This window comes from Sinocyclocheilus anshuiensis, unplaced genomic scaffold, assembly GCF_001515605.1.
Source record: "Sinocyclocheilus anshuiensis isolate Anshui unplaced genomic scaffold, SAMN03320099.WGS_v1.1 scaffold319, whole genome shotgun sequence".
In the NCBI taxonomy this organism is placed as follows: domain Eukaryota; kingdom Metazoa; phylum Chordata; class Actinopteri; order Cypriniformes; family Cyprinidae; genus Sinocyclocheilus; species Sinocyclocheilus anshuiensis.
The window spans coordinates 1,686,292-1,714,241 of NW_015552566.1; the positions used below are offsets into that span (position 1 = coordinate 1,686,292).

The window sequence follows — 27,950 nt, forward strand, 5'->3', positions numbered from 1 at the left end:
CATGTAACTCATGCAGGCTTAAAATCAACTTTATTAGTGCTTTTTTCTTTTTCTTTTTGAGACAGCCAAATGGAGACCTTTTTGCATTTGTCTTAGTTCTAAAAGCAACAAGGCTCCTTCAGTTTTATAGAGCTGCAGCCATCCATCAATCCATCCACCATCATCAGCCTATGTGAGCAATACAGTATTTTAGCACAAATTACAGTCCAGAACACTGGTAAATGTTACTACACAACTACTACTTGGTGATGTTAAGCATTTTGCTCCACATGGATATCAAGAAATTTGCTTCGACTTTCTCTGAAAAACTAAATTAACAAAAAGAGCACTTTGTTTAGACTTGCCCTTTTAAAGGTTTAATTGTTTTCTTTAACTGCATTTTATAATTGCACTAACACAGAAATATTACAGCTCAAACAACTAATAGTAGACATCAGTAATAGTAATAAAAGTTAATTTCTGTAATTACATTAAGAAAAACTCAAAATATATCCAGCAACTGATAAAAATGTTGAGAAATAAAGCAAATGAACATTAAAAAAGGAAAAATGTTGTACCAGGACAAAAAAAAAAAAAAAAAAAAAAACTCCAAGAAATCTTTAAGTTCTGACCATTCAAAAATAATAATTGAAGTTTGTTTCATGAGTGGTATATTTTATTTCAATTTAAGGGCTAATAAACAGAATATTAAAAATCAAACAAAGGGAGAGAAAACTGGAGGCATCAAGCTGTTGAGTGCCACTCATAAGGTTGGGCTTGGTGGCTCCCTTTGTGAGTGGGGTCTGGGGAAGGGGAGGGGGGGTGGAGTCTCAAATTGGCTGTGTCGTCTCATTGGTTTTCATCCTCCACATCTTGCAGCGCCTCTTTATTCTGTTCCTCACCTGTGCAGAGAAACAAAGCCAGTTATTGCATCCTAACAGTTATGTCCCTTAACGCAATCCACGTGACGTGTTGTACATTGTTGCACATCATCATCAAGTTTGCAACCCTTGCAAGATCTGTGCATTACGAGTTTGCCAAATAAAAAGCAAAAATCACAACAAATCAATAGTGAAGGACCGAATACATGCTGTGAGAAAAATAAAATTAATTTATCATGTTATATTAATAGAATATGTAATTTTCAAGCTCAAAATAAATAAATAAAAATCTGGCTTAAGTCTAATTTGAATGCAGTGTTATCTCATGTGGTCATTTAACTTTCATACATAATTCAATTCCTAAACCAAAGGATAATACCCTTAGACACCTTTACTGTACATTTCTTCGTAAAACCTAGCAGAATTTTCCAAATTCTAATATATTTGTACAACACAGCCATTCCAATTGGACACTGAGGATCTGGCAGTGATCATGCAGAAACGGTTTGTTTCAGACATGCTGCACATATAGCACTCTGGTGGCTACAAAGATCGCAACACAAAGCTTACAAACGGGTGAGTGATGATGCAATTCGTGGACAAAAGGGCAAGAGCTGGAAAAAGTGGCCGCACTTACAAATAAAGTTTGTGGGCAATTAACATTTTCCTTTAGGAATCTATATAGTGGGGATGAAAAAAGGCAAGATGGGTTAAGTTGGACGGCATGAGTCTGGACACATTACAAGATGACATGAAATGTAGTAGAGAAAGATTATACTGCTGGTTTTGCACAGAAATGCAATAGAGCTATTAAAAACATAGTGTCTTACTTTTGGTGTAGGAATGAAACTTTCGGATTGATATACTGAATACACTACATTAGATCTATAAAATATTTATGCTAGAATAGGGTGTGAAAATGAAACAATTAACATTAAAACCACTCCATTATATTGAGAAAATGATTTCATTTCTGGTGGATGAATTTGAAAAGTAGGCATGTTTGCTTGCACATTTCCACTGCCAATGTAGCCAGAGCCCTCTATTTGAACACTTTTAAAGGCAGATATTAGAGATGGTTGGAAACTATGCCTCACAAGTCCTAAATCGGGACACTCTGAAACAATCACTCTAAAAATAGAAAAAAATGGAGGAGCTTTTGAGGATGTCACCTTCATGTACCAATGGGTTTCAAAAGACATGTTTGTCAGGCTTAGCATCTGAAACTGCGATGATCCGTCTTACCGTCTCCCTGCATATCTGAAGTCCATAGTGTCAGGTTATCACGTAACAATTGCATGATGAGTGTCGAGTCCTTGTAGCTTTCTTCACTCAATGTGTCCAGTTCAGCAATAGCATCGTCAAATGCCGCCTTTGCCAACCTAAAATCAACAGCCAGGTCCATAAACTATTAAGTTTCAACATACAAGTGAACAGGAATACATTGCAATGAATACCATCTTGGTCTGATAAGTAACCAAAAGCATTATCATTAAACTATGGTAACAAACAGATACCATATTCAAAAAAACAGAGATTTACAAAACTGTAATTGTCTGTAGTACTTCATGTTAAGAGATCTGAAAACAGAAAAACAAACCAAAACACAAAAACAAACCTGCATGCACGGTCGGGAGAGTTGAGGATTTCATAGTAGAATACAGAGAAGTTAAGAGCCAGACCCAAGCGAATGGGGTGTGTAGGCTGAAGGTCTGTCATTGCAATATCACTAGCAGCTTTGTAAGCAACCAAACTGTTTTCTGCAGCCTCCTTCCTGTCGTTTCCTGTGGCAAACTCAGCGAGATACCTGTGGTAATCACCCTTCCTGATGCATCAAAGGGAGAAAAGGTCTGTTTAAAACATGTATAAATAAAGCCGTGACTTCATTATGTCACATACGATTCATCCTTAGATTCACTTAGAAAAAAAACTCATGGCTTTCATACATTTTGTAGTAGAAGACCTTGGACTCTCCTGAATTTGCAGCTGGGATTAGGTGTTTGTCCAACACATCAAGGATGTCATTGCAGATTGATTTCAATTCATTCTCAACCTGGACATGAAAATTCAAAGGTTAAAAGCGTAAGACTAATCATTCTAGTTATGTGAATGAACGTTAGTTAGGGCACGTCTTACCGTTTGTCTATATTCCCGAATCATTTTCAATTTGTCCTCTCCACCCTTATTCTCCTCTTTCTGCTCGATACTACTGATTATCCTCCAGGATGCTCTTCTTGCCCCAATAACGTTCTTGTAGGCCACCGAGAGCAGGTTTCTCTCTTCAACCGTTAGCTCAACATCCATCCCAGCCACCTTCTTCATGGAGTCGACCATTTCTGGAAAAATTGAAAAGGAGCATGATGGATATTTTGCTGACTGGATTTATTTACAACAGAATACAAGTCGCAACCATAGCTGAAATATACCATTTTTACTCAATCAGAAAGTACAGTTGGGATCCAGAAGTAAAAAAAAAATCACATTCATTTTCTTCACAGGTAAATTGACTTTGAGCAATAACTTATAACTCTGGTTGTTAATTGATGGTACGTGCTTTTGTTGAAGCCATCAACCAGAATAAATATATTTTGTAAATAACTGTGTTTATCAGCAGATTTTCTGGTGGAAAAACTACATTACCCATAATTCTGCAGAGAAATCTCCACCAATCACAAGCAAAAACCAAAAGAACTCTTAAGTGCCCGCCCACTCATACAAAGACCTGCAAATATAGCAAACTACTTAAATATTTGCATGCATATTATGCAATAAACTTAAAACATACTGTTTCTATATACAAATAAATCAACAACTTTATATTTCTGCATTGTTTGAATTCTACTGTCACTCACAAAGCTTCATGGGATTGTAGTTCTTTGCCCTCATTAAAGCTACTATGTCTCATACCGTTCTCATTCTCAAATATGTTTCTGCTTAAAACCAAAGTTTGTAATGTTGTGATTCACCTCATAACTGGTTGGTTTGTTTCATGGCTTCCTATGAGAAAAATACTTCTGAAACCAAGACCACTGAAAAAGTAAGTGGCCACTGTTGCACTCCATGGGGTATGTATTATTTATTTACTCAAATAAGAGAGGCTAAACATTATTAACAACCATACATTTATTTGCATTCACCATGGGTTGCCAGTATACAATCACAAAACACTGCATATCCTTTGTTAATCATCATTCTTGCACACTACATACTTACAGCATACTTTCAAGTGTTCAAGTGAAAACCCTAGATACCTAACATAGGTTAATGGGTGACTAAACTAGACAAATTACCAACAAGGCACAATTATAGCTGCTGGTTTAGGATATAGTTAAAATCTTGAATACCACAAGCCTGCCAGCCACTTCTCTACAGTCTGAAATAAAATCTCACTGCAAAGCTACAGTATCTCAGCTTACTAAGCATTACTTGCTTTGCGTTACTGTACAACGGCTGCGTCTCAAAACTAAGTGAGGCAACGTTACCTGGCTAGACAGCATTTTTGGGTATCACAACTCAACGCGCCCGTAATACGCAAAAATGCTGTCTAAGTAGGCAGCTCAAAAGGTTGAGACACTGCCACGGTCTCTCGTAATGTGCTGCGGAGGTAAACGCAGAAAAGGGAGGACCTCATGCAGAAATAACTCTTTACTGTGGTTAATTGGGTCGATTAAGACAGGTGTTAACTAATATTTGAGCCGTTCTTCGCCTACATGAGGCTTGAAGACCGCAGCCACCCCCTCCGCCATGGCTAGCAACAGCTTGCCTCACCCACTAACTCTCCGCCATTTTGTCTCCTCAATAAACGTCTCCATCTTCATATGCCATTCTGTAGTTACCCCAATATCACATGGACAGAATCAACGGGCTGTACAAATAAACGAAACAAAGTTTTTAAAACGCACACGGAGATCGGTTTGCAATTTACAAGGTGTTCGCATGGTTTAACTGCGAATTAAGCCAGCTAACCCGACCGTCAGTTAGCCTGCATGAGCTCTCGCTTTGTAAAAATACCGTTCCCGTTACCTCTCAATGTTTCTTACCATCATATCTCTCCGCCTGCTCGGCGAGTTTGGCTTGGTACACCAAATCCTCCCGGTCACCCATGTTGGACAGCGCGCGGCGAGCGTGTTTTGTGAGATTGGGGGTAAAGGAGGAGTGTGAGTTCACCGGCAGGCCCTACGCGAGAAACAGCTGCAGCTTGAATGGTGGAGTAAAGATGGCGTTACACCTTCATCCGGGAACTTTCACACAGAGCATCTCCACACCCTCTCTCCCGTACGAATACTGGATTGTAAACCCTCTTTATTTGAACAGAGAATGAATGCTATGTGCCTTTTGCACATTTTGTGTAACCTAAAGATTGTGTATTACTGGCAGCGATATTCTGTAAAAAAATCACTGGAAACATTTGAATTTAAAGGGATAGTTCATTCAAAAAGAACATTCTGTCATCATTTACTTACCCTCATGCCGTTCGTTCTATTCTGTGAGAAATATGTTTAAAGAAGAAAGTCTAGGCCCAAATGCAATACCTTTTCAATTAACACATTAGAACACAATTATTTTGAATTTAGTAAAACGTTGAACTGAAATAACTTTAATTTGTAAATTCTGTCATTTAGGCTACTCGTCATTTATCAGCACACAAGAAGATATTCTGAGAAATGTCCTTGTTTTTTGTCCATACAAGAAAGTCAATGGAAAATATTTTTTTCTTAATTTTTTTTCTTTTGTTCCACAGAAGTCAGTCAGTCATACAGTAAACATAGTAAATGATTACACTTGATTGCTTCAATTGAACATATTACAAATAAAATTATAAATTAAGAAACATTTAAGGTGTTATTTTAAATTGCATTTTATTTGGGTCTAGACTTTTTAAAACAAGTATTTCTAACAATTACACACCATACAAATTAAATGGTGTGCTGTTTCAGTGTAAATGTGACCCAGGACCACAAAACCAGGTCAATTATACATCATCTGAAAGCCGAATAAATAAGCTTTCCATTGATGTATGGTTTGTTAGGAGAGGACAATATTTGGCCGAGATACAACTATTTGAAAATCTGGAATCTGAGGGTGCAAAAAAAACCTAAATATTGAGAAAATCGCCTTTAAAGTTGTCCAAATGAAGTTCTTAGCAATGCATATTACCAATCAAAAATTAAGTTTGAATATATTTACAGTAGGAAATTTACAAAATATCTTCATGGAACATGATCTTTACTTAGTATCCTGATTTTTGGCATAAAAGAAAAATCAATAATTTTGACCAATACAATGTTCTTTTTGGCTATGGCTACAAATATACCCCAGCGACTTAAGACTGGTTTTGTGGTCCAGGGTCACAAATAACAAACAATAATCGTGAAATGGTAATGATATATATCACATTTTGATAAAAATGACAAATTTGCAACCAGATTGGCTCTGGATATTATACAAGAAAATTATATAAAGGAAAAATTATACTATAATAGGAAAATTAAACAAATCCTTTCCATCACGTTGATGCTCTCAATACAATAGAGTAATAAATTAAAAGGCATGAAAATACTGACAGAAGCAAAGTAAAATGTTTGAGTAGCATTACTATAGGGGTCAACTTTATTTAATGTACAGGAATAAAACTGTAACAAAAACGTAGGATTTTTTGTGTGACTTAAAACACTGTTCTGACAGACTTGGATGCACATAAAGGATAACACAAGATTCATTTCACAAAATTACTGTGTTGATATTTAGGTTCTAAACCTAATACTTTGGGTACAATTAAAATGTACAGACACGACTTCGATTACTCTTTCAACTCAGTCATAGACGAAAGTGGTGCGTTTTGAGGTGAAATCATTCTCACAGGACACAGGTGAGAGTTCAGACTTACAAGACTCCAGGTTTGCTTTGTGACTGATTTTAGTGATCTAATTTCATCAAGGTCATTTCTGACTGAACATAGACAGTTAATAAGACAGATCATGAACATCAAAGTCCTTCATAATTACGACTTAAGTGACAATTACATAACATGGCCGGCTTGCTGTCACATCATGACAACATACAGCTAACCTACACACATACACGACATAGCTTTCTAACATTTAGATGTGACATAACAGATGTGACATAACAGTTTCCAGGTGATTGTCATTGTTACCAAACAAAGTTTTCTTTTTAAAAGTAACAACAAATAAAGGTAAAAACATTAACATTTGACAGTGTTTTGGTAGCCTGTCTATTAGCATTATAATTTATACATTTGTCCACAGACATTTGATTTCTATTCTCTGTCATTAGTAATGGAAGTCGGTTAAAAGAAACGTTTCTGCAAGGTTGAACAAAATGTACTCCACTCTTCCCCACATTTCACTAATTAGGCTAAAGACAATGCTGATTTGGTCATTGACAACAATCTGCAATTAAGGCAGGCAATTAGGAAAGCAACGTCTTACTTGGGCATTTAAGGACAAAATGCACTATATTTCTGCATTGAGATAGATAATACAGGCATGATGGAGGCTGATGGTTTTGTGGTCCAGGGTCACAAATAACAAACAATAATCGTGAAATGGTAATGATATATATCACATTTTGATAAAAATGACAAATTTGCAACCAGATTGGCTCTGGATATTATACAAGAAAATTATATAAAGGAAAAATTATACTATAATAGGAAAATTAAACAAATCCTTTCCATCACGTTGATGCTCTCAATACAATAGAGTAATAAATTAAAAGGCATGAAAATACTGACAGAAGCAAAGTAAAATGTTTGAGTAGCATTACTATAGGGGTCAACTTTATTTAATGTACAGGAATAAAACTGTAACAAAAACGTAGGATTTTTTGTGTGACTTAAAACACTGTTCTGACAGACTTGGATGCACATAAAGGATAACACAAGATTAATTTCACAAAATTACTGTGTTGATATTTAGGTTCTAAACCTAATACTTTGGGTACAATTAAAATGTACAGACACGACTTCGATTACTCTTTCAACTCAGTCATAGACGAAAGTGGTGCGTTTTGAGGTGAAATCATTCTCACAGGACACAGGTGAGAGTTCAGACTTACAAGACTCCAGGTTTGCTTTGTGACTGATTTTAGTGATCTAATTTCATCAAGGTCATTTCTGACTGAACATAGACAGTTAATAAGACAGATCATGAACATCAAAGTCCTTCATAATTACGACTTAAGTGACAATTACATAACATGGCCGGCTTGCTGTCACATCATGACAACATACAGCTAACCTACACACATACACGACATAGCTTTCTAACATTTAGATGTGACATAACAGATGTGACATAACAGTTTCCAGGTGATTGTCATTGTTACCAAACAAAGTTTTCTTTTTAAAAGTAACAACAAATAAAGGTAAAGGGTAAAAACATTAACATTTGATAGTGTTCTGGTAGCCTGTCTATTAGTGTTATAATCTATACATTTGTCCACAGACATTCGATTTCTATTCTCCAAATACAGTCATTAGTAATGGAAGTTGGTTAAAAGAAACATTTCTGCAAGGTTGAACAAAATATACTCCACTTTTCCCCACATGTTGCTATTAACTAATTAGGCTAAAGACATTGCTGATTTGGTCATTGACAACAATCTGCAATTAAGGCAGGCAATTAGGAAAGCAACGTCTTACTTGGGCATTTAAGGACAAAATGCACTATATTTCTGCATTGAGATAGATAATACAGGCATGATGGAGGCTGATGTTTTACAACAAAAATCAATAGCCAGATAAACCAATCATAGATCAAGGCTACTTGCATGTGCAAAATCAATTGAGCAAAACACATTTGAGGCATCAGGTTAGGCTTTGCACATTAGTGTGACACTTCATATGATCCTAAAGACAGCTGGGTTGTTTTTGATCTAATATTAAAGTAGTTTTGGAGAGTCGTAGTAGAGAGTCGCTACAACAACCACTTATTGTATTTTCTACCTTGGCAAGGGAAGTTTTGGCAAAAACACATTGGTTATTTTAAGTGGAAAAGTCACAATGTTGGATTTTTATTTAAAAACAACAATAACAAAATCATTTAAGTCTATCTTATGTTGACGTATTGAGTCTAGCATTAGAAATTTGGGTTACACATTCAACAAATCTGCATTTAGTGTAATACTTCCAAGTACAGCAATAATGGTGAAAGGAGCAAGTAGCATTTCCTGATAATATATAATGAAAATGTAGTAAAACAAAGTTAGCGGTAGTGAATAATGATGCATGGCCCATCCTGTATACATTAGAAATGTGCATAAATAAAACTAAATGTGGTGAGGGTTCGGCTACTCCATCTTTTATATAATGTACCGCCCCGGTAAGAACCGCTTCATGACACAACTGACCGGCACTGAGCCAGTAATGACTGACAAGCCAATGAAAAAGACTAAAAACTATTCAAAGCATGTTTGATCTGCATTTCTGAATATTTTCATGTAGTAGATGATTTGTAGTGTGAAAGCTGCTGTGTTCTAGGACACTAAGTAGTGTATGCTACCGCATTCAAAGAAGCAAAGGAACAGTTCCTTGTTAAGACACCAAACCGCTCATGTTTTAAGTCCAAGCAGGCTTCTTCCTCTTTTCTCAGTTCACAAGAAGCCACACACTAATGCTCCTCTCTCTGTAGTGTATGGTGTTGCATGTGGAATTTAGTGTTTACTTGGTAAATATCTTCAATTATTGCATAAAACCTAATAAGGGGATTGTTGCAGGTACGGTGAACGTTGGCATGAGAGACAATGGCACAAGGTAATGACGAGACGGACAGGTAAAGGGCAGTAGTGAGGATGTGTGAGGAGCCGGAGTGTGTGTGTATGTGTGTGTAAGGGAGTGTACATCTAAGGGCTGCTAGGGAAGACAGTCTGCTCTCTCAGCTCAGTTCGTCCTCTGGATTGTGCTGGTCCAGCAAGCGGACATGGGTAAAGGGAAAATGGCCATGCTTTCCCTTGCACTCACCCTCCCACTGACCGTTTACATTGATCTTGGTCACCTTCACCATGTCGCCGACCTAACAACAGTGTCAGAAATGGAGGAAACAATTTGTTAATGCAATGCACAAAACAGCAAACTTAAACAGAAAATTACAGTTCCACTGGGAGGCGCCAAAGCCAAAAAAACATGTTTTATTTCACAAAATTCTATATAAAAATACACATTTTTAAATGTACAAAATCAGTCATCTGTGTCTGTGTTGCACATAAAATACTGTGCAATAAAAAAGCTACATTTGTTACCTCCAAAGCAAGAGCAGTCTTGTCATAGGCATTGGGAACTCTCTTCTGAATCGCCCTGGCATAAACCGGACCATTCTGTAGATTGGGTAAGGATGTCGGCTGGGCATATTGGCCCGGCTCGCCAAGCAGAGGTTGAGACTGAGAACCGTGGCCGTCGGAGTTGCCGTGAGCTCCGGATCCTCCAACAGACCCTCCAGGGCCCCCTGATGTTGGCGAGGCCGGCCGGTACTTCTCCACGTAGGGCACTGGGATCATGCCGACACGGCCTTCTGAATTCTGTGCATTCCACCACTGCTCCTCCGGCTTCTCCAGAACTCTTAGAATATCGCCCTTTCGAAATGGAAGGTCCTCGTCGTCATTGCCGGGGAAGTCAAAGAGAGCTCGGACGTACTCCTCTTCCAGCCTCTGAGGAGCTCCTCCTGTTCCTGCACTGATGCTGATAAAGGACGAGTGCTTGGCTTTGCTGATGGGCTCAATGAGAGTGGTGGTATCCAGGTAGTGGATCTTATAGAACTCCAAGAGCGCAGGTAAGGCATCAAATTCCTGATCTCCAATACGGAACCGAGGAGGAGCGAGTCCTGCAGGATGACAGCGGCAAGCACATAGGATGATGGATGGACTATCATGATTTACTTTACCTTAATCTATGAAGACTTCACTAAATGGTAGATATAATAATTACAATTGCTGTCGTGTAATACACTATTTTTTAAAATACCACACATAATAGCTAATAAATTCAGCATTACTGCGCATACCGCGTCTACAAACAAAAAAGTGGGTGTTTTGTCATAAAAATACATATGGTTCCCATTACACGTTAAAATATCTAAATGATCTGAGTGACTGAATCAAAAACACGGTTTATACTGAAAAATAACATCTCTGTATGTGTAAACATCTTACAGAAAATACTAAATTACAACGTAATACTAGAATGACGCAAAAAATGTGACTGAATGTGCAGAACTATTCGTAGTATAGAAGTACACAAGTTTCTCGTCGAGCTGCTAAACGTTTTGCTAAAGCAGTATTTATTCGTCCGGTTGTTGGCAGTATATTTATATGCACCGCTTACCTGGTCCGGACTGGCGATTGCTGCTGATGCTGTTTATTATGTAATGAGAGACTTTGGAGTTCTCCGACACAGACAGCACGTAGTCCCCGGGAATAGTGATCGAGTCCCGCACCAGGAACACTCCATGCCTCTGCCCTTGGAGCAGCGAAACCGCCTCTTGCCGGCTTAATCTCCCCCAATACCAGCTCCCTCGGTCCTCCGAATCAAAATTTCCGGCCATGACTAGCGCAAGAAAAAAGCCCAGGCTTCACAGGCCTTCCCTTCGCCTCTCCTTATCCGCAAGCAGCGTTCAACTCATGCAAAAACTTTACCGCGTTCCGTTGTTGAACACGTTTCGAATCCGCGCAGCATTCGCTCACTTTTCTGCGCTTTTTTGCTCCAATCGGGTAAGAAAACAGCCGACGTCGGAATCCCAACGTGCATGAGACGCAAAAACTACGACTATTCGCCCAGATCCTCTGATAATTGTTCAGTGTAAACCAAAACGTACATTGGAAGTTGTCACAAGGAAGTTCAAATATTTCAAATGGCGGACAAGGGAAACAATTTTGACCTTATTTCCCGGAAGTGATGCAATAACACAGTCAATTCAGACGGCGCCTATAGGTAGCCATATTGATGCGGTCAATGTTGAAAATGAGACCATAGCCCCGTATTCTGCAGAATATTCTTCTGTCTCATTTAAAGACTTTACAATTTTATTTACTTTTACTAGATAATTTGTGGTTTTATGTCAACATATCTGGTTTTGTTTTACTTAACTTTGTAATATATTTACATTTATTTACTAGTGTGTGTGTGTGTGTGTGTGTATATATATATATATTACGTCTTTACATCCAAATGATTAACAATGTTCGTATTCATATTATTATTAATCCATATATTTAGTAATTTGTTGGATCTGTGTTTGATAATGTGTATGTATTTTTCTGGCCAGTGTCAAAGATAAATTTCCGCTCTGTTAAAATCTGAACGGAAAATTAAGCTAAATAAAATGTGTTTCTCAAAATCACGATAGTCTCTACAATAAAGCCCAGTGGTTTATAGCTGGTCTGGTCATTAACTAGTCCTAATTTGTCACCATCTGGCTGTCCAGAGCTACCATGTTTTCCCATCCAGCTTGATTTGACCGGCTAGTATGGTTTGTTGCTGTTCTAATGGTCTACTTAACGTTATATGTTAGACCAGCCAATGACCAACTGGAAACCAGCTGTCATCAACAAGAGTTGTTGTTTAAAAAATATTTTCCAGCAGTATAAATTGTATTTTTTATAGGCCTTGTTGGTCCATATTTTCATAAATTAATTTTCTTATCGAACAATTTATAGCCTCATTTGCTAATACTCAAAGGTCGTTTGTGTTGTAAATTGCACGGAAGAAAACGGAAGTACGTAAACGCTGTCGTTTACATAAAACAAGCCCAAGCCCAAAGAGTCCAAGCACGAGTTGCCAACCACTAGATGTCGACATCGATTACTAATAGTTTACAGTCCTCCATCCACCAGTCCCGTTCAATTACAGTTCAATGTTCCGGTGCACAAACGCAATAAAAACGTGTACGTGTTTTTTACCACAGTTCTAACAGTCTAACATTTTATGTACTGTTTAATGCATAAATGAATTTTATATTTGTTAATGGTTTATTGATTTTGATGGCAACAGTCAAATGCATTTTGTTTTGTTTACAAATAATCATATACACATATTGCTGTACCTTGTCATCCCTATCATTCTCCTTTCTTTATTAACCATTGTGGGAATACAGAAATACAGACAAAATTCATTGATCACAGCTCTTCAGTGCACTTTTATCAATATATAATTCCCTTTCTGTAATGGCAGAACTTGTCAAGAAGTATGGCTTTGAAAAACAGCAGGAGATTTTGAGGCTACCTGGTGACCATAAAATGACATGATAAGCTGAAATATATTGGTTAACTTTATCACAGGAGCAATTAGACTTAATGAATTAATTGTATAAACCATCATTTGGGGAGGGAGATAATTCCACTTAAAAAACACTGAACAAGATTTTTGCATGTAAGCATATTATGATAATATACAAAGTAGTACAGTATAAATGGATATAATAAATCCTAATTCTCAATTAAGTAATTTTAAATAATGAATTAAAACAACTATTTTCCATTAAGACAAATCTGTCTAATCAATATACACTGTCATTGAAACAATACTTTAATTTACTGGCATATCAGAACTAGTTTGAATTACATTTGAACAATGTAATATAATTAGGCACTAAATAGATGTTTATACTATGAAATACCTTTATCATTTAATAACAGTGGATAAAAAGAAATTAAACCTTTATATCATTTTTGTGTTTAAAGGATCTATTCTAAAGAACTGAGCTGAGAAACCTTACATTGTCTTCAAAATCCATGTCAAGCAGCAACAACAGAATAACAGTATTGTATACTATCATATAGCCAAACGACACGTTCTTTTTGTCCGTGGAGTGAGTCTTTTCTCTTTGGCTTCAGTCCCGCTGCTCTGTATCAAACAAGCATATTGTTTTGGGCCAACAGTGTGACAAGACATTTTGGTTTTCCACTGTATAAATTAGGGGCACTTTATATGATCTCATCTGCATCCCATCCACCTGACACCCGGGACATGCATATTCATTGGACGATACTGAATAGAATTTAGGTTGTTTTCCACTGCTGGAGAGAACATGATGCTTGCGACGGTCAGATGCATAGATGGACACACCAATTCATGACGGCCAAGCCAATCTGCTTATATCCAGCATGTTTAACTGATCTAAATGTGCACCTACACTCACACATGCTTCTTCCAGCAGGGTTTTGAACAGGCACATAGGCACACAGAGGTTCATGGTTATGACAGTGACGGGGAAAACCTGAATGAGAAGGTATATTTGATATTTTTGTACCTCACAAGTGATCCATTTCTGTTTTGCAACAGCACACAACCACTGTGATTGTCAACCCTATAAAAACTGCTGAATCCCATGACTCCAGTCTGAAAATAAGCCTGTCACACTTTCTCTTTTTCTTAAAGGGATGAAGTTTACAGACACTAGTTAAATTAGACAGTGGCTTCCATCAGGGAGCGTTGTCTGAATGACATGCTAACTGTTTTGGGACAAAGTCTTCTCTTAAGGGCTCGATGGCTCCAGAGGAGTGCTGTGACTGGTTGGAGCAAGACAGATGGGAAGACTGGATTTGGATGCCTTCTTCTCTTTGCTCCACTTTGTGACTGGATATTTTACATTTTTAAGACAGTGAATGGGAAAACCTGAATAAGAAGGTATGTTTGATATTTTCGTACCTCACAAGTGATTAATTTCTTCGTTGCAAAAACAGACAGCAGCCATGATTGTCATCCCTATTAAACCTGCTGAATCCCATGAGTTCATAGGTAACCCAGTCTGAAAACAAGCCTGTCACGCTCTACCATTCTCTTTTTCTTAAAGGGACGAAGGTTACAGACTCTTAGTGTTTTCAATCAGGTAGGGTTGTCTGAATGACATGCTAACTGGTCTAGGGCAGAAGCTTCTCTTAAAGGCTCGATGGTTCCAGAAGCATGCTGTGAATGGCTGGAGCAAGACAGATGGGATGACTGGCTTTGGACATCCTCTTCACCCTCTGCTATTTGCTTTGCGACTGGATCTATAAATGTACATGACAGTGAAGGGAAAACCTGAATGTGAAGTTATATTTGATATTTTTTTAACCTCACAAGCGATTAATTTCTCCTTTGCAACAACAGACAACTACTGTGAGTGTCAACCCTATAAAACCTTTTGAATCCCATGACTTCATGGATATCCCAGTCTGAAAACAAGCCTGTCACGCTTTCTCTTTTTCTTAAAGGGACCAGCATCTAATCAAATAAGACAGTGGCTGCAATCAGGTAGGGTTGTTCGAATGACACGCTAACTGGTCTGGGACAGAATCTTCTCTTAAAGGCTCGATGGCTCCAGAAGAGTGCTGTGACTGGCTGGAGCAGGACAGATGGGAAGACTGGCTTTGTAAGTCCTCTTCGCCCTCTGCTTTGGACGGCCTTTTCTCTTTGCTCCGCTTTGCAACTGGATCTTTTACCAGCCGCTGCTCCTCCAAGGTCCACATACTGTCGTCTTCGTCCTCCTTGCCCTGCACCTCCCTGTCAAAGTCCAGCAACTTCTCCACCATGTCCTCGATCTCCATCTCACCGTCAATCTCTTCTTCTACCTCAGATCTGAGTTCTCCCATACTCTCAGTCCTGTTTGTATCATCTGCATCGTCCTCATCCACTCGGCCCTCCGGCTCGCTGGCCTGGCTCTCGCCGAACTCAAGGATGGTGGGAAGGTTGCCCTGTTTGGGGCAGCGCTTGCGCAGGCTCACCAGAAATGGTTGTGGGAGGGAGAAGATGTCCACGTTGTTCCCCAGGTCGATCCAGGTGACGCTGGGGAAGCTGTCTGGGTCTTTCAGTGTGTCTGTGAGCTCTTTGAGCACAGCACGGGTCAGCCTGTTGCCATTGAGGGCCAGCGTCTCAAGGCGGGGAAGAGACGCCAGCGTAGGGAGGAGCAGAAGGAAGGCATCGTCTGTGAGCTCGGTGAAGCCCAGCTCAAGGCTGCCGATGCGGGACGCGTGGTGATGCAGGTAGGCACAGAGACGCTCCATGTCTTTCACTCCAAGAGGGATGCCAGACAGATCTAATGTCCTACTGGAGGGAGGGCTTGAAAGAACTGACTTCAGACTGAGAAAGAGAAAAAGAAGCAGATAGAGAGTAAGAATGTGTGTGGAGGTGGGGGAATTAACTTTTCATTGAATTTTATAAATCAGAACCGGAGGAGAGAAAATATTAAGAATTCTAAAATTCCTAGCAGTTCACTAATAAAACTAGGACACATCTGCTGGTAATTTCATTAGGAACTGAAACATAATGTGGCAAAAATTATAATCTGGCCCTGAAAATACATGAAAGAATAAATAAAAAAAAAATAAAAAAAACGTACAATCAATTTAATAACTAATAGACTCTGTTATGTTTGCATCTTTTTAAATCAATTACCTTGAATACATAAAAAAAAAAAAAAAAAAAAAAAAAAAAACTTTTTCTGACGGACTGATATGACATAAACACTGTTAACATACATTTTTTTTTTTTTTCAAAAAAAAAAAAAAAAAAAAAAAAATATATAGAGAGAGAGAGAGCTTGACTATATTGGATTTCATAAGTTCTTAAATTAAGATTCTATTTCTAAGATACAAGAAATAGAATCACATTATGTCTCATTCATGTTTTTTTAACATGCAATTTTGCTGAAATACTGTAAATAAATAGATAATATAAAATTATATAAAATATACAATTATTTTAATAAATAAATTATAATACAGATAATATTTTAATAAATTTTTTTTTTTTTTTAGTTTATTTTTTTACAAATATTATTATGACAAAAATATTTATGGCCATTGGTCATTAAATTATCTTAATTCACTGACATTGGCAGGTGCGGCATCAACTTAGTGTTGGACCCTACATATAAACAGCAGCTCTGCTCACATATTTAAATGGACTCTTCCAAACCCTGTGCTGTCTGACATAAGACCTTTTAGTGTGGACATTTCCTGTGGCAACAAAATACGTTGTATAAAATGTATTATAATTATTAGAATTCCCATCCATACTAATGTGGTACTACATTTCTACAAATGGAAGTACTTGAAATTGCTACAGTAATTGTAACAGTCATTAGTGCCTAAAGAAGAAATGTAGGGCGGGAACAAACTAAATTATCCAGCCCTATACGAGAAGAGCACAAAGGAACTGTTGAGGAACTAAATTTTATAGTAATAATAATAAAAGAATAGTCTATGCAGCGTAATGTATTATACCAGCTTTAACATTTTATTAAAACTCAGAGATATCGTCTCATTGAGGGAAATTGAGACCTGATTGAAAGCATTCATTTTCTGTAAATGCATTACAGATTCAAAACAGCCCCTGGAAATACGAACAGCATAGAATTTAAGAGTTAATTTAATCACGATGTCAGTTGTTATTGTCAAATATGGATTAAGAACCTACGAGAGATGAGAGTGGGGAACAGAAGATGAAGGCAGGAAGAGGAGCTGATTTTTTAAATAAGAGAGAACAAATGCATTGCTTTAACCGCTGCACATGCAGCAGACTCATAATAAGCTCAGTGTGCCACCACAGCTTGAAGAGAGAAAGAGTGAAAGCGAGAAAAGAAACGGCGAGAATACTAATTCATAATATGGCCATCGCGAATTCACACCAGGACATGCATATATCTTATTGAACTGGCATTTGAGGAAGAGAGAGGAATAATAACCATCCTGATTTGACATGCTATGCTCATTCTGAATGATATATTTCCTGCCCCGCTCTGATCCTGTCACTGACCTAGCAAATAAAACAGCAGCAAAGACAAGGAAATGGCTAAACCAGAAAAGGATATCAACTCTCCTGATATTACTGGCCAGGATCCCGAATCCCACGCTCTTTAAGGGAAAAAGCCTTTCACTCTCTCAGCAATCTCACCCTGAATGCATCTGACCCACTTACATTCTCTCTTCTGCATTTGATCATTTCCAAATGTTCTCATTAACGACGGAGGGATGTTAAGCAGAAATATTAAAACTATCTTTTAGCAAAATGGTATCTGCCACGTGACTTTAGCGAACAATTTGAAAAGTAGCTAAATTTAAAAAACTTCTGTTACACTGTTCTTAGGTTTTTATAAAAATCTCTCAAATGCCAAAATTGCTTAAATAACTCTCTGATTTGAGGAATCACTGGTTGCATATGATCTTAGAGTCACCCAAGTAATAACTTTATTGTTTTTCCTATGCAATATATGAAGCTTTTGACTGCTTGGAAAGCAGGAAAGGATATATGAGGCTGTGTGTAATCAGAGATTTAGCAATCTACTTAATGCTTAATTTACTTAATGTAGCTTTTTAATTGATCTGAAATTTAAATCGCCCCTTCAATAACAATAATGCAGCACAATGCAACAAAGAGAATGATGAGCAACTCTACAATTTTCCATTTCTGCAGCAATTTCTACACTTTTTTCGCATTTTTTCTAATTAAAATGATCTAATTATCAATCTGGCAGCAGGTGTGTGCTGTGAAAAATCCTTCCGAAAGTTTGGGGTCAGTAAGATTTTTTATAAAGAAATTAATACTTTTAATTAGGGATGCATTAAACAAATATAACATTACAAAGCAATTCTATTTCAAATAAACGCTGAATAAATATTAAGCATCATAACTGTTTTTAAAATAAATAATAAGAAGAAATGTTTCTTGAGCAGCAAATGCGCATATCAGAATGATTTCTGAATGATCATGTGACACTGGAGACTTGAGTAATGCCTGCTGAAAATTCAGCTTTGGCATCACAGGAATAAATGAAGTTTTCATATTTTTAAATAGAAAAGAGTGACTTTAAATTAGTGCTGTCAAACGACTAATCGCATCCAAAATAAAAGTTTTTGTTTACATAATATATGTGTGTGTACTGTGTATATTTATTATGTATAGATAAATATACACAGATGCATGTATATATTTAAGACAAATATGTTACGTTTATATATTAAATATATTTATATATGATATAAATTATATGAATATAAATATATACATAAATATTTTCAAAATATATGCTGTATGTGTGTGTATTTATATATACATAATAAATATACACAGTTCACACACATATATAATGTAAACAAAAACAGCAATTCATCACGATTAATCGTTTGACAGCACTACTTTAAATTTTAATAATAATATTTCACACTGTATTTTTGATCAAATAAACACTGCCTTTGGTGAGCATAAGAGACATTTTTCAAACATATAAAAATGTGAATGTAGGTCATTAAAAATGGCCTAAGACCCTCCGATGATATGTTGAAGACTCTTGGATAATAAGTGCGGTCATTATGACCAATTAAGTGCAGAGTCTATCATTATACTGATCTATTCTCCAACACACTGATGAAAGGTCATCACTGTGACTTTCAGAGCAAAATGAAGGATTACCATCACTGAAATCAATCCTGAAATAAACCCTCTTTTGCAGTGGATGCAAGGATAACTGAATGTGTGCACTAACATTTCATTTCTAGTTAAAATGTTGCTTAGTATTATGAACAACACATTCTGTCATTTAAAATAGCGCAAGCACTTTCCTTGAATGCAGTACACTTTGGTGTCCCATTATTTTAGCTTTATATCCTAATCATACAAAATGTCAAGCTTTTGGCATAATCTGTTAAATTGATTTTCAGTTCATTGTAATAAAAACTGTTTTTATGATGTCGTTTTTTTTGTAAATACTACATGCTTATGTAATAATTTTCCCCATTACAAAAAATACCATAAAACTGTGACAAATAAGAAATAACATAACCTTTTTACACCTGAAACACCAACTTGTTTTTTTATGATGTTCAGGCCCAATTTTGTATACTATTCATGGAAAGTGCCAGCAGCTATGTTTAAGCTCTCTATGTAATGACTTTATGTGAATTTTAAACATTAAGTTCAAGCAATTTCTTTTGTCAAACAGCTTTTATTACTCAGCCTCTCAGGCATCAATGACTCTGACATGACAGCTGTCTGGACGGCTGTGCAAATCAATACAAAAGCATCACTGTAAAGATACCACTAATTGGAGGCAGGTTGCCATGTGCCAAATGAAACGTCAAAGTCACTGCTCGAATAAAGACAGACAGGGAATGAAATTGAAAGAGCCAGAGATGCAGAAAGCTGTAAGGAATGAATATCAAGAGCCTATTGCAACTTCATCATTATGCCACATTCAGAACCTGCTGTTTCTGCTCTCAGGCAGTATAGAGCGTGAGCAGAAGAGGACAAGACGACAAGCGAGAAAGAGGCACGAAACGAGAGCTTAAGCCACTGAAAATCTAGCAAAAGGCAGAACTGTGAGGTAATCTGTCGAGGAGAGGCAGCATTAGAACGACTCAAGAGATCATATGAGGAGAAAATAGAGGGATGAAAAATAGGAGGGAAAATTCAGAAGACATGCCTGAGGGATGACAGTATGATTTCACAACAGCCCTTATTCCACACCCTCTTCTACTCCTGTTTTACATTCTCAAATCCCTTTTTCGTTTAACACAACTCTCTATCTTTCTTCTCCCCTCAAATACCAGTGTGTTTGCTATTAATGTGGGTGTTATGGAGGCAGATCATATGCTAAAGCTAGATAAAACACTGTCGCCTCTGGACATGATGATCCAGAAAGCTCCGGTCTGCCTGTGTTGAGATGAGGAAGACATTCTTCACTGGCTCCTGACAGCCGTGGGCTGCTTGTTATGGATTAAAGGGTCTCCACTGGACTGCAGACGCTTCGCCACATGCAGACCAGACGAGGGCAATGCGTTTCACATTTCAGTTCATGAAACAATAGAGGTCATGTAGTAGGTCTATGGCATATCAGATTCCACTTAACCAGTTTTGTTTTGAAGAAGCGATCCAAATACTCCTAACAATATTTTTTGTTTACGCAACTGCATAACAATACAGCTTTCAGATATCTATTGTTCCATTTGCATTTAACAATTTGACAGTCGACTAATATATTATTTTCAGTGAGAGTGGGCGATACTGTTGGCATTGTGACTGTGCAAGCTTATGCAAATGAGCAAGATTTAAAAAAATCCTAATGGAAACATTCAGGTCTATACATCTGATTTGGACTCTTCTGTGCTAAACTCTCGATGTATACAGTTGTGTTAATTAATACACTTTATCGTATATAAATACAGTATGTGAAGTTAAATGCATGCTATTATGCATGTAAACTAACAGATAAACACATCCGGAGCAGATTTATAATTTCCTCTGGTTATATGTAGAATTGCAAATCAGCTTTAGTGTAAATATTTGCATGGAGGCACATAGATTAAACTGCACACACACTATGAGTAATGCATTGCTCACATAAACACACACATACTGCAGCCCAACATCTGTTACGTGTGAATTCTCTCCGAGAAAATGGGACACCTGTCTGAGAGACTGTCTCACTCTGACCGGTGGAGGAGGTTAAGGTCATGTTAGCTCTTAGCCATTACTAGAGCGGAGAGGGAGGAATCATTAAGGGAGAGAGAAAGAGAAGGGCAACTGAAGGAGACATAAAATGATGAGAGTTAAAAATGAAATCATTATGAATGCTTGGCTGTATTTCTCTGTTGTTATTGCTAACTAAATGTAAAAAAATGTTTTTGTTCATTAAAATAAAGGAGTAAAATCAAATATTAATATTAGATTAACAACTGCAACTTAAAAAACCTTGAAAATTAGAAATGAAATAATTTTAAGTTGAAGTACTGATATTACCAGAACTAAATCTGAAATAAAAATGAAGTCATAAAAATAAAACTAAATGGAAATATTACAAAAACGAATAAAAACGACAAAAGCACATTAAATTAAAACTTATACTAAATTTAAAATGAAAACAGAAAGTATGAAAATAAAAACTAATTTAAAATATGAATCAGTATTATAATAGCATACATAATAATAAGATGACACTACTGAATTTCCATTTTTCCAGAGGAAAATATAGGACGCGTTTTCAAACCTCACATTGAATATACACTCTTAAAAATAAAGATTCTTGATATTTTTATATCAAACACTATCTTGATATAAGATATTTTTAGTTCCATGAAAAAAGCCTTCAACATCCATGGAACCTTTTTTAATTGCACCAAACGTTCTTTATAGTGAAGCAAGGTTCTCTAGATTATTAAAATGCTCTTAACACTAAGAAAAAATGGTTCTTATAAGAACTCTTTACTAAAAGATTCTTTTGGGGAGCTCAAAATGGTTCTTCTCTGGCATCACTGTGAAAACTCCCTTTTGGAACCTTTTTTTTAAAGAGTGTAAGTACTTAATCTCAAATATTTCTCCAAAAAAAAAGACAGAAATGAGACTTGTATGAATTAGAAATGTTTGAGTTCATAAAAAAATAAAGCATCTTTTAAAACATTTGAGAGTACTGGAGACATTTCCCCAGGAGAAAAATATGAGAAACAGGAGACTTAAAGGGAATTAAAAATAAAATTCGCCATTTCTTTTCACCATACACTCTTAAAAATAAAGGTGCTTAAAAGGTTCTTCACAGCGATGCCATAGAAAAACCATTTTTGGTTCCACAAAGAACCATTCAGTCAAAGGTTCTTTAAAGCAGTGTTTCCCAACCGGGGTGCCGTCTGTTGAGAGCAGGGGTGCCGTGTAAAAAATCTCTTTTTAATAGTTTTAAATTGCTAAAATGTTCAAAAAAAGCATCTATTATATAATATCCATTTCTGATGTCGCCCATAATTAGAGATGCACCGAAATTCCGGCTGCCGAAAATTAGTTCACCGCTCAGGATTCACTTTCAGATGGTGTGACGCTCTGCGTATTATCCCGCTCTATGCGTGTGTGTGCTCCGCTCGCTCCACTCATATACCGTTCATGCTCATCGGAACAGCAAAGTCCGCTCAAAAATCGAGCCGACAGGAAACATCTATGTAGTACTGTTTCTGTTTGCAATAGCCCTACTGTAACATGGTGTGGTATATGGGCAACTCTGGTAATGCTGCCCTTTCATTCACTGATCTGCTAACCGCTATGTTATGCTCACGTGTTCTGATAATAATAGCTTTCTAGGACTAAACATTATTTGGATAATTGGTAAAAAAAAAAAAAGCAGTTCTTCCCTGTTGTACCGAATATCTATACTTTCAAATTATCATATCGAAGTTAGAAATTCAAATATTGTGACAAAATTAATTTTGTAGGGTGCCACAAGTAAAATTTCCAAAGGGTGCCGCGACTAAAAAAAGGTTGGGAAACACTGCTTTAAAGAACCATCTCTTTCTTACCTTTTTATAATCTGAAGAACCTTCTTTCGCCACAAAGAACTGTTTGTGAAACAGAAAGGTTCTTCAGATGTTAAAGGTTCTTTATGGAACCATTTAGACAAAAAGGTTCTTCTATGGCACCGTGAAGCACCTTTATTTTTAACGGTGTAGGGGATTTTACAGTTTGTCTTCCATACAATGAAAATGAACAGTGACCTAACATAATAAAAACATCATAAAAGTAATGATCTATATTACTTGTTTGCTATTACAAGAGCTATATTTGAGAAACAGACCAATTTTGTAATTCACTAAAGTCTTGACTTGAAAATCTGCAGTGGTCACCATTCACTTGCACTGTATAGAAACGAGCAGCTTGCTTATTCTGCTACTCTTTTTGTAATCCATACAAGAAAGAAAATCATATCATATCAAATCAGATTTTTAAAAACACAAGAATTTAAGAAAATAGTCACATCATTTTCATTTTATTTGAGCTTGTTTTTCTTGCCTTTTTGCACCTTCAGGCTGTGAAATTATTTGACCTCCTATTTCCCCAGGACAGTCCCGTTATTGCCGATCTGATGAAATCTCATCAGTAAGCTCATAGTTCAGGCAGAACAAACAAAAGCGCTTGAGGACGTTTCAACAGAGAATAAGGAGACCCTTAGAGGCACACAAGTATCGACAACACACCCAAGGAGAGGTGCGAACGCTGTCTGAGAAACACTTCCCTTTTTAAACCCCAACAGCTGCATTCACATCTGCAACACCACACCACAGTACACAACATAAGCGTAACAAATAAAGAACCGTGTGTGGTGTGACTCAGACAAACAGCAGTGCTCCATCAACAAAAAGCACCCGGTGAGGATTAGACAACACAACCGGAGCGGATAAAAGGAAGAAGGTATCGAATCCGGTCTACGCAGAACACATGCCTTCACTTTCCAGCTTAACCACAGCAGCTGATGCAGTGAATGAACTGCGGTAGGGGACTTCAGCTGTTTTATCCCTGCACACATAAGTTAGGGAACAGAATAAAGGCGTCAGCTAATCTAAAGTGTATCCATTGACACAGGAAATAAATACCGCCTAGTATTTCCTCATTTACACATTACACAGTCTGTGTTTTGACTATATTAATGGCAGTTGGAAAGGAGCCACATAAGTATGAGTCTACACCACAGAACCATGTGTTAGCAAAAACACAGTGGGAGGCTGCTCTTTCATTCACTGACTCACTCTGCAGAATAAACACAGCTCTTATCATCAATGGACGGAAAGGAAACCGCTGAAAGCCCAATTCACAGGTGATGAGATTTGGATGGTATACGCAGCTGTCTTGGAGATATAATACGAGATATTGTGTATTAAAACAATTTGGGGATATCAGAACCTTAGGACCCAATCCTCAAATGAAACGCTCCATTAGCCGTGCGGTTTTTAAAGCGTAATTAATCCCTAAGTGCTGACGAATCAGTACATGGACAAACAACTGGCAGAGACATGATTCATTTTGACTGCCTGCTCTGCAAAGTCGGAAAGCCTTTTATTTTTAAACCAACTAATCACTTTAATTAATGAACAAAGTGAGGCACTTGTGAGCCACTAGGCTACTGTATGTGGGCTGAAGGATACAGGCATCAATACAATTTACAATGTAGCGTTAAATGCAATATTTTCATGTGAAATGAAAGTAATTATGTGGCAGAAGAGACCTAGACAGAAAATAAGAAAAGAAACAAAAGGAGCCCGAAAAAGAATGGAAAGAGACAAATTTTGACATAAATGTCCATAAGGACTTTGCTAATGAATCCATGTGATTGATTAATTGAAAAGAATCAATTAAAAAGAATGATTCACAAATTGTACATTAATATGGCTTGCATGCAAGGTTTAACGTACAGAAGAGTTTTGTTTGAGAATGAACAACTATTCATAACAGGGGCTCATTACTTTTACATGACTTTTAAACTATTATTATTTATTATTTATATGATATAAAATATTTTATATAGTATATATACTAAGCAATTATAAGATAATATAGCATATATTCAGCAAACAGTTCAAAGGGTTTGGGGTCGGCAAGTTTTTGTTGTTGTTGAGAAATTAATTTACAAAGATGCATTAATTTAATAAGAAGTGACAGTTAAGACATTTATAATGTTACAAAAGATTTCTATTTAAAATAAATGCTGTTCATTCAAACTTTTTATTCATCAAAGAATCCTGAAAAAATGGTCTCTACTAAAATATTAAGAAGCACAACTGTTTTCAACATTAATAATAATAAATGTTTCTTGAGTACCAAATCAGCATATTTCATTGATTTCTGAAGACTGACACAGAAGACTGGAGTAATGGCTGCTGAGAATTCAGCTTTCCATCACAGGAATAAATTACATTTTAAAATGAATGAAAAAAATAAGTTTTTTAATTGTAATAATATTTCACAATATTACTGTTTTTGTATTCTTTTTATTCATTTACTTATTCATTCATTCATTTTTTTTATCAAATACATGCAGCCTTTGTGAGCATAAGAGATCATGAAACTTACCGACCCCAAACTTTTGGTGTGTGATAACTAAAAAAATGTATATTGACTATAGAATTACCCACTTTTAATATCTCAACAAAATTCCAAATATTAATTTATTACCACATTTTTCATAACTGTGGGAGCCCTGAGAAGAGAGAAGAGTCAGGATGAAACAAAAAGAAAAGAGGTGTAAAAAAAAACTTATTGTTGTACTGAGGAAAGTAAGGCAGCATATTCCCTCACTGCCTAAATCTGAGACCCCCTCTCTGCTTGTCAGCTCTGCTTTCTCACCAGGCCTGTGGCTTTCTCTTCAGCAGCCCCTGCCGTCTCCACTGGGAGTGTGGGCTCAGGTGGTAGGTCAGCTGACGGCACACCTTCTCCATGGCACCCAAAGCATCTCCCTCCTGACAAAGACAGGGAGAGAGACCACATCAATCAGGCTGTAACACACAGCAGGGTAATGGGAACTGGCAGAAGATCAGGGTATCTGAGCCCTCAAGGTAAAATACTAATTTCTTTGACATTTATGATGACAGAGGAGCAAAGCTATATGGACTGACCGACATGTCACAAACACAGTCTGGCTCTATCATTAGGTCATCTGAGGTTAGGGAGTGCGTATGCATGTGATTTGGTAAAATGCATTAGCATGTAATGGATTAGCGACAAATTGATGTATTGTATGGCCATCTCTGGAAAGCTTTATTATTTTAACTCACATTCATCACTGCCTAAAGCAATCCAATTTGCAGAGACACGGACACTCATACACACACTGCCTCAAGTAACTGCCACACTCCTCTAGATACAAACTATTTCTGCCAATGTTTAACACATAAATTACCAAGAAAAGAAAAGCGCCGCATATTCCTGCAGGGCTGCCAATAATTAAATCTAAGGATGCACTGATATTACAATTCTGGATGATAACCAATAGGTGGCTAATAAATATTCAAATTCTATACTATTTTGTGAATTCAGGATTAATTAGAAATTTAGTATGAAAATGGATATTCATTTTGAGATTTGGTAAAGATTATATTTAATGTTGTTGATTATTTATAATAAACTACAGTATATGAATTCAAAGATGACTGCAGTGATAATCTAAATAAAAAAAAAATTCAATATCTAATACCAATTGATACTAATGAATTTAATTACAAAATACATGTAAACATTTCTATAAGTGTTGTTACTGTTAAGTAAAATGTTACAAATAATTTTTGTTTACAGAAATAAAATAAAATAAAATAAAACAAACTTAAAATGCTGCCTTGGGAACTTACAAAATTAGTTTAAACTTAAGTAATAACATGACTAAAGCTACATTTATAAAAAAAAAGCTCTATTTATAAAAAAAAAAAAAAAAACTAATAAAAATGACAAAAGCTGATAAAATATTACATTTAATCCAAACTCTTGTCAGTGCCGATAGCCTAGTGGGCAGTGTGCTGATATATAACGATGTTGCGTTGTGGGTGTCCCGAGTTCGAATCCCGGCTCGAGGACCTTTCCTGATCCCACCCCCCTCTCTCAATCCCCCTTTGCTTCCTGTCTACTCTACACTATCATATGTGACTCTGGAGCACAAAACCAGTCATAAGTGTCAATTTTTGAATAAATAAGCTTTCCATTGATGTATGGTTTGTTAGGATAGGACAATATTTGGCCGAGATACAACTATTTGAAAATCTGGAATCTGAGGGTGCAAAAAAAATCTAAATATTGAGAAAATCACCTTAAAGTTGTCCAAATGAAGTACCAATCAAAAATTAAGTTTTAATATATTTAAGGTAGGATATTTACAAAATATCTTCTTGGAACATGATCTTTACTTAATATCCTAATGATTTTTGGCAGGGCTGGACTGGGACAAAAAATCGGCCCAGGCATTTTTTGGTCCAGGCGGCCCACCACCACATATATATATATATATATTTACATTTAGTCATTTTTAGCAGCAGACGCTTTTATCCAAAGTGACTTACAAATGAGGACAATAAAAGCAGTCAAAACGAACAAATGAGCAACAATATATAAGTGCAAATGACAAGTCTCGGTTAGCCTATCGCAGTTAGGGGTGTGCGATATTGACAAAAAATTGTATCTCGATATTTTATGGGATTTTATCGATAACGATAATTAGACGATATTTTGCTGAGTGTGTTATTGTGCTGATACCTTAAGGACTGCAGAAGACAGCTGACTCCTAATGTTTTTAATATTCTTCATATTCTGTGTGGTGGTCAGTTCATACTGATAGAAATTAATCTTTTCCAATAAGTTTAAACTGATTT

General features: G+C 36.7%; 3 protein-coding genes across 3 annotated transcripts in view; all 3 read right to left on the bottom strand.

Annotated features, from left to right (window-relative positions):
- Nucleotides 1-580: 580 nt before the first annotated feature.
- On the bottom strand, nucleotides 581-5,131 carry LOC107664946 (14-3-3 protein epsilon-like). Its single transcript, XM_016455647.1, has 6 exons — nucleotides 4,901-5,131; nucleotides 2,997-3,196; nucleotides 2,807-2,913; nucleotides 2,479-2,685; nucleotides 2,106-2,242; nucleotides 581-881 (listed from the first exon to the last, which is right to left on the bottom strand). The coding sequence occupies exons 1-6, from the start codon at nucleotides 4,962-4,964 to the stop codon at nucleotides 829-831; spliced, it is 768 nt and encodes a 255-aa protein (XP_016311133.1). The 5' UTR covers nucleotides 4,965-5,131; the 3' UTR covers nucleotides 581-828.
- A 4,610-nt stretch (nucleotides 5,132-9,741) lies between these two features.
- LOC107664936 (adapter molecule crk-like) lies at nucleotides 9,742-11,754 on the bottom strand. The gene is made up of 3 exons (XM_016455635.1): nucleotides 11,200-11,754; nucleotides 10,122-10,699; nucleotides 9,742-9,895 (listed from the first exon to the last, which is right to left on the bottom strand). The coding sequence occupies exons 1-3, from the start codon at nucleotides 11,417-11,419 to the stop codon at nucleotides 9,758-9,760; spliced, it is 936 nt and encodes a 311-aa protein (XP_016311121.1). The 5' UTR covers nucleotides 11,420-11,754; the 3' UTR covers nucleotides 9,742-9,757.
- A 3,347-nt stretch (nucleotides 11,755-15,101) lies between these two features.
- The window catches only part of LOC107664947 (leucine-rich repeat-containing protein 75A-like), a 21,416-nt gene continuing 8,567 nt past the window's right edge, over nucleotides 15,102-27,950 (bottom strand). The window contains exons 3-4 of the mRNA XM_016455648.1: nucleotides 25,942-26,054; nucleotides 15,102-15,930 (exon numbers count right to left, since the gene is read on the bottom strand). Coding sequence (XP_016311134.1) covers nucleotides 15,102-15,930; nucleotides 25,942-26,054 — 942 coding nt within the window. The remainder of the gene's footprint in view (nucleotides 15,931-25,941; nucleotides 26,055-27,950) is intronic.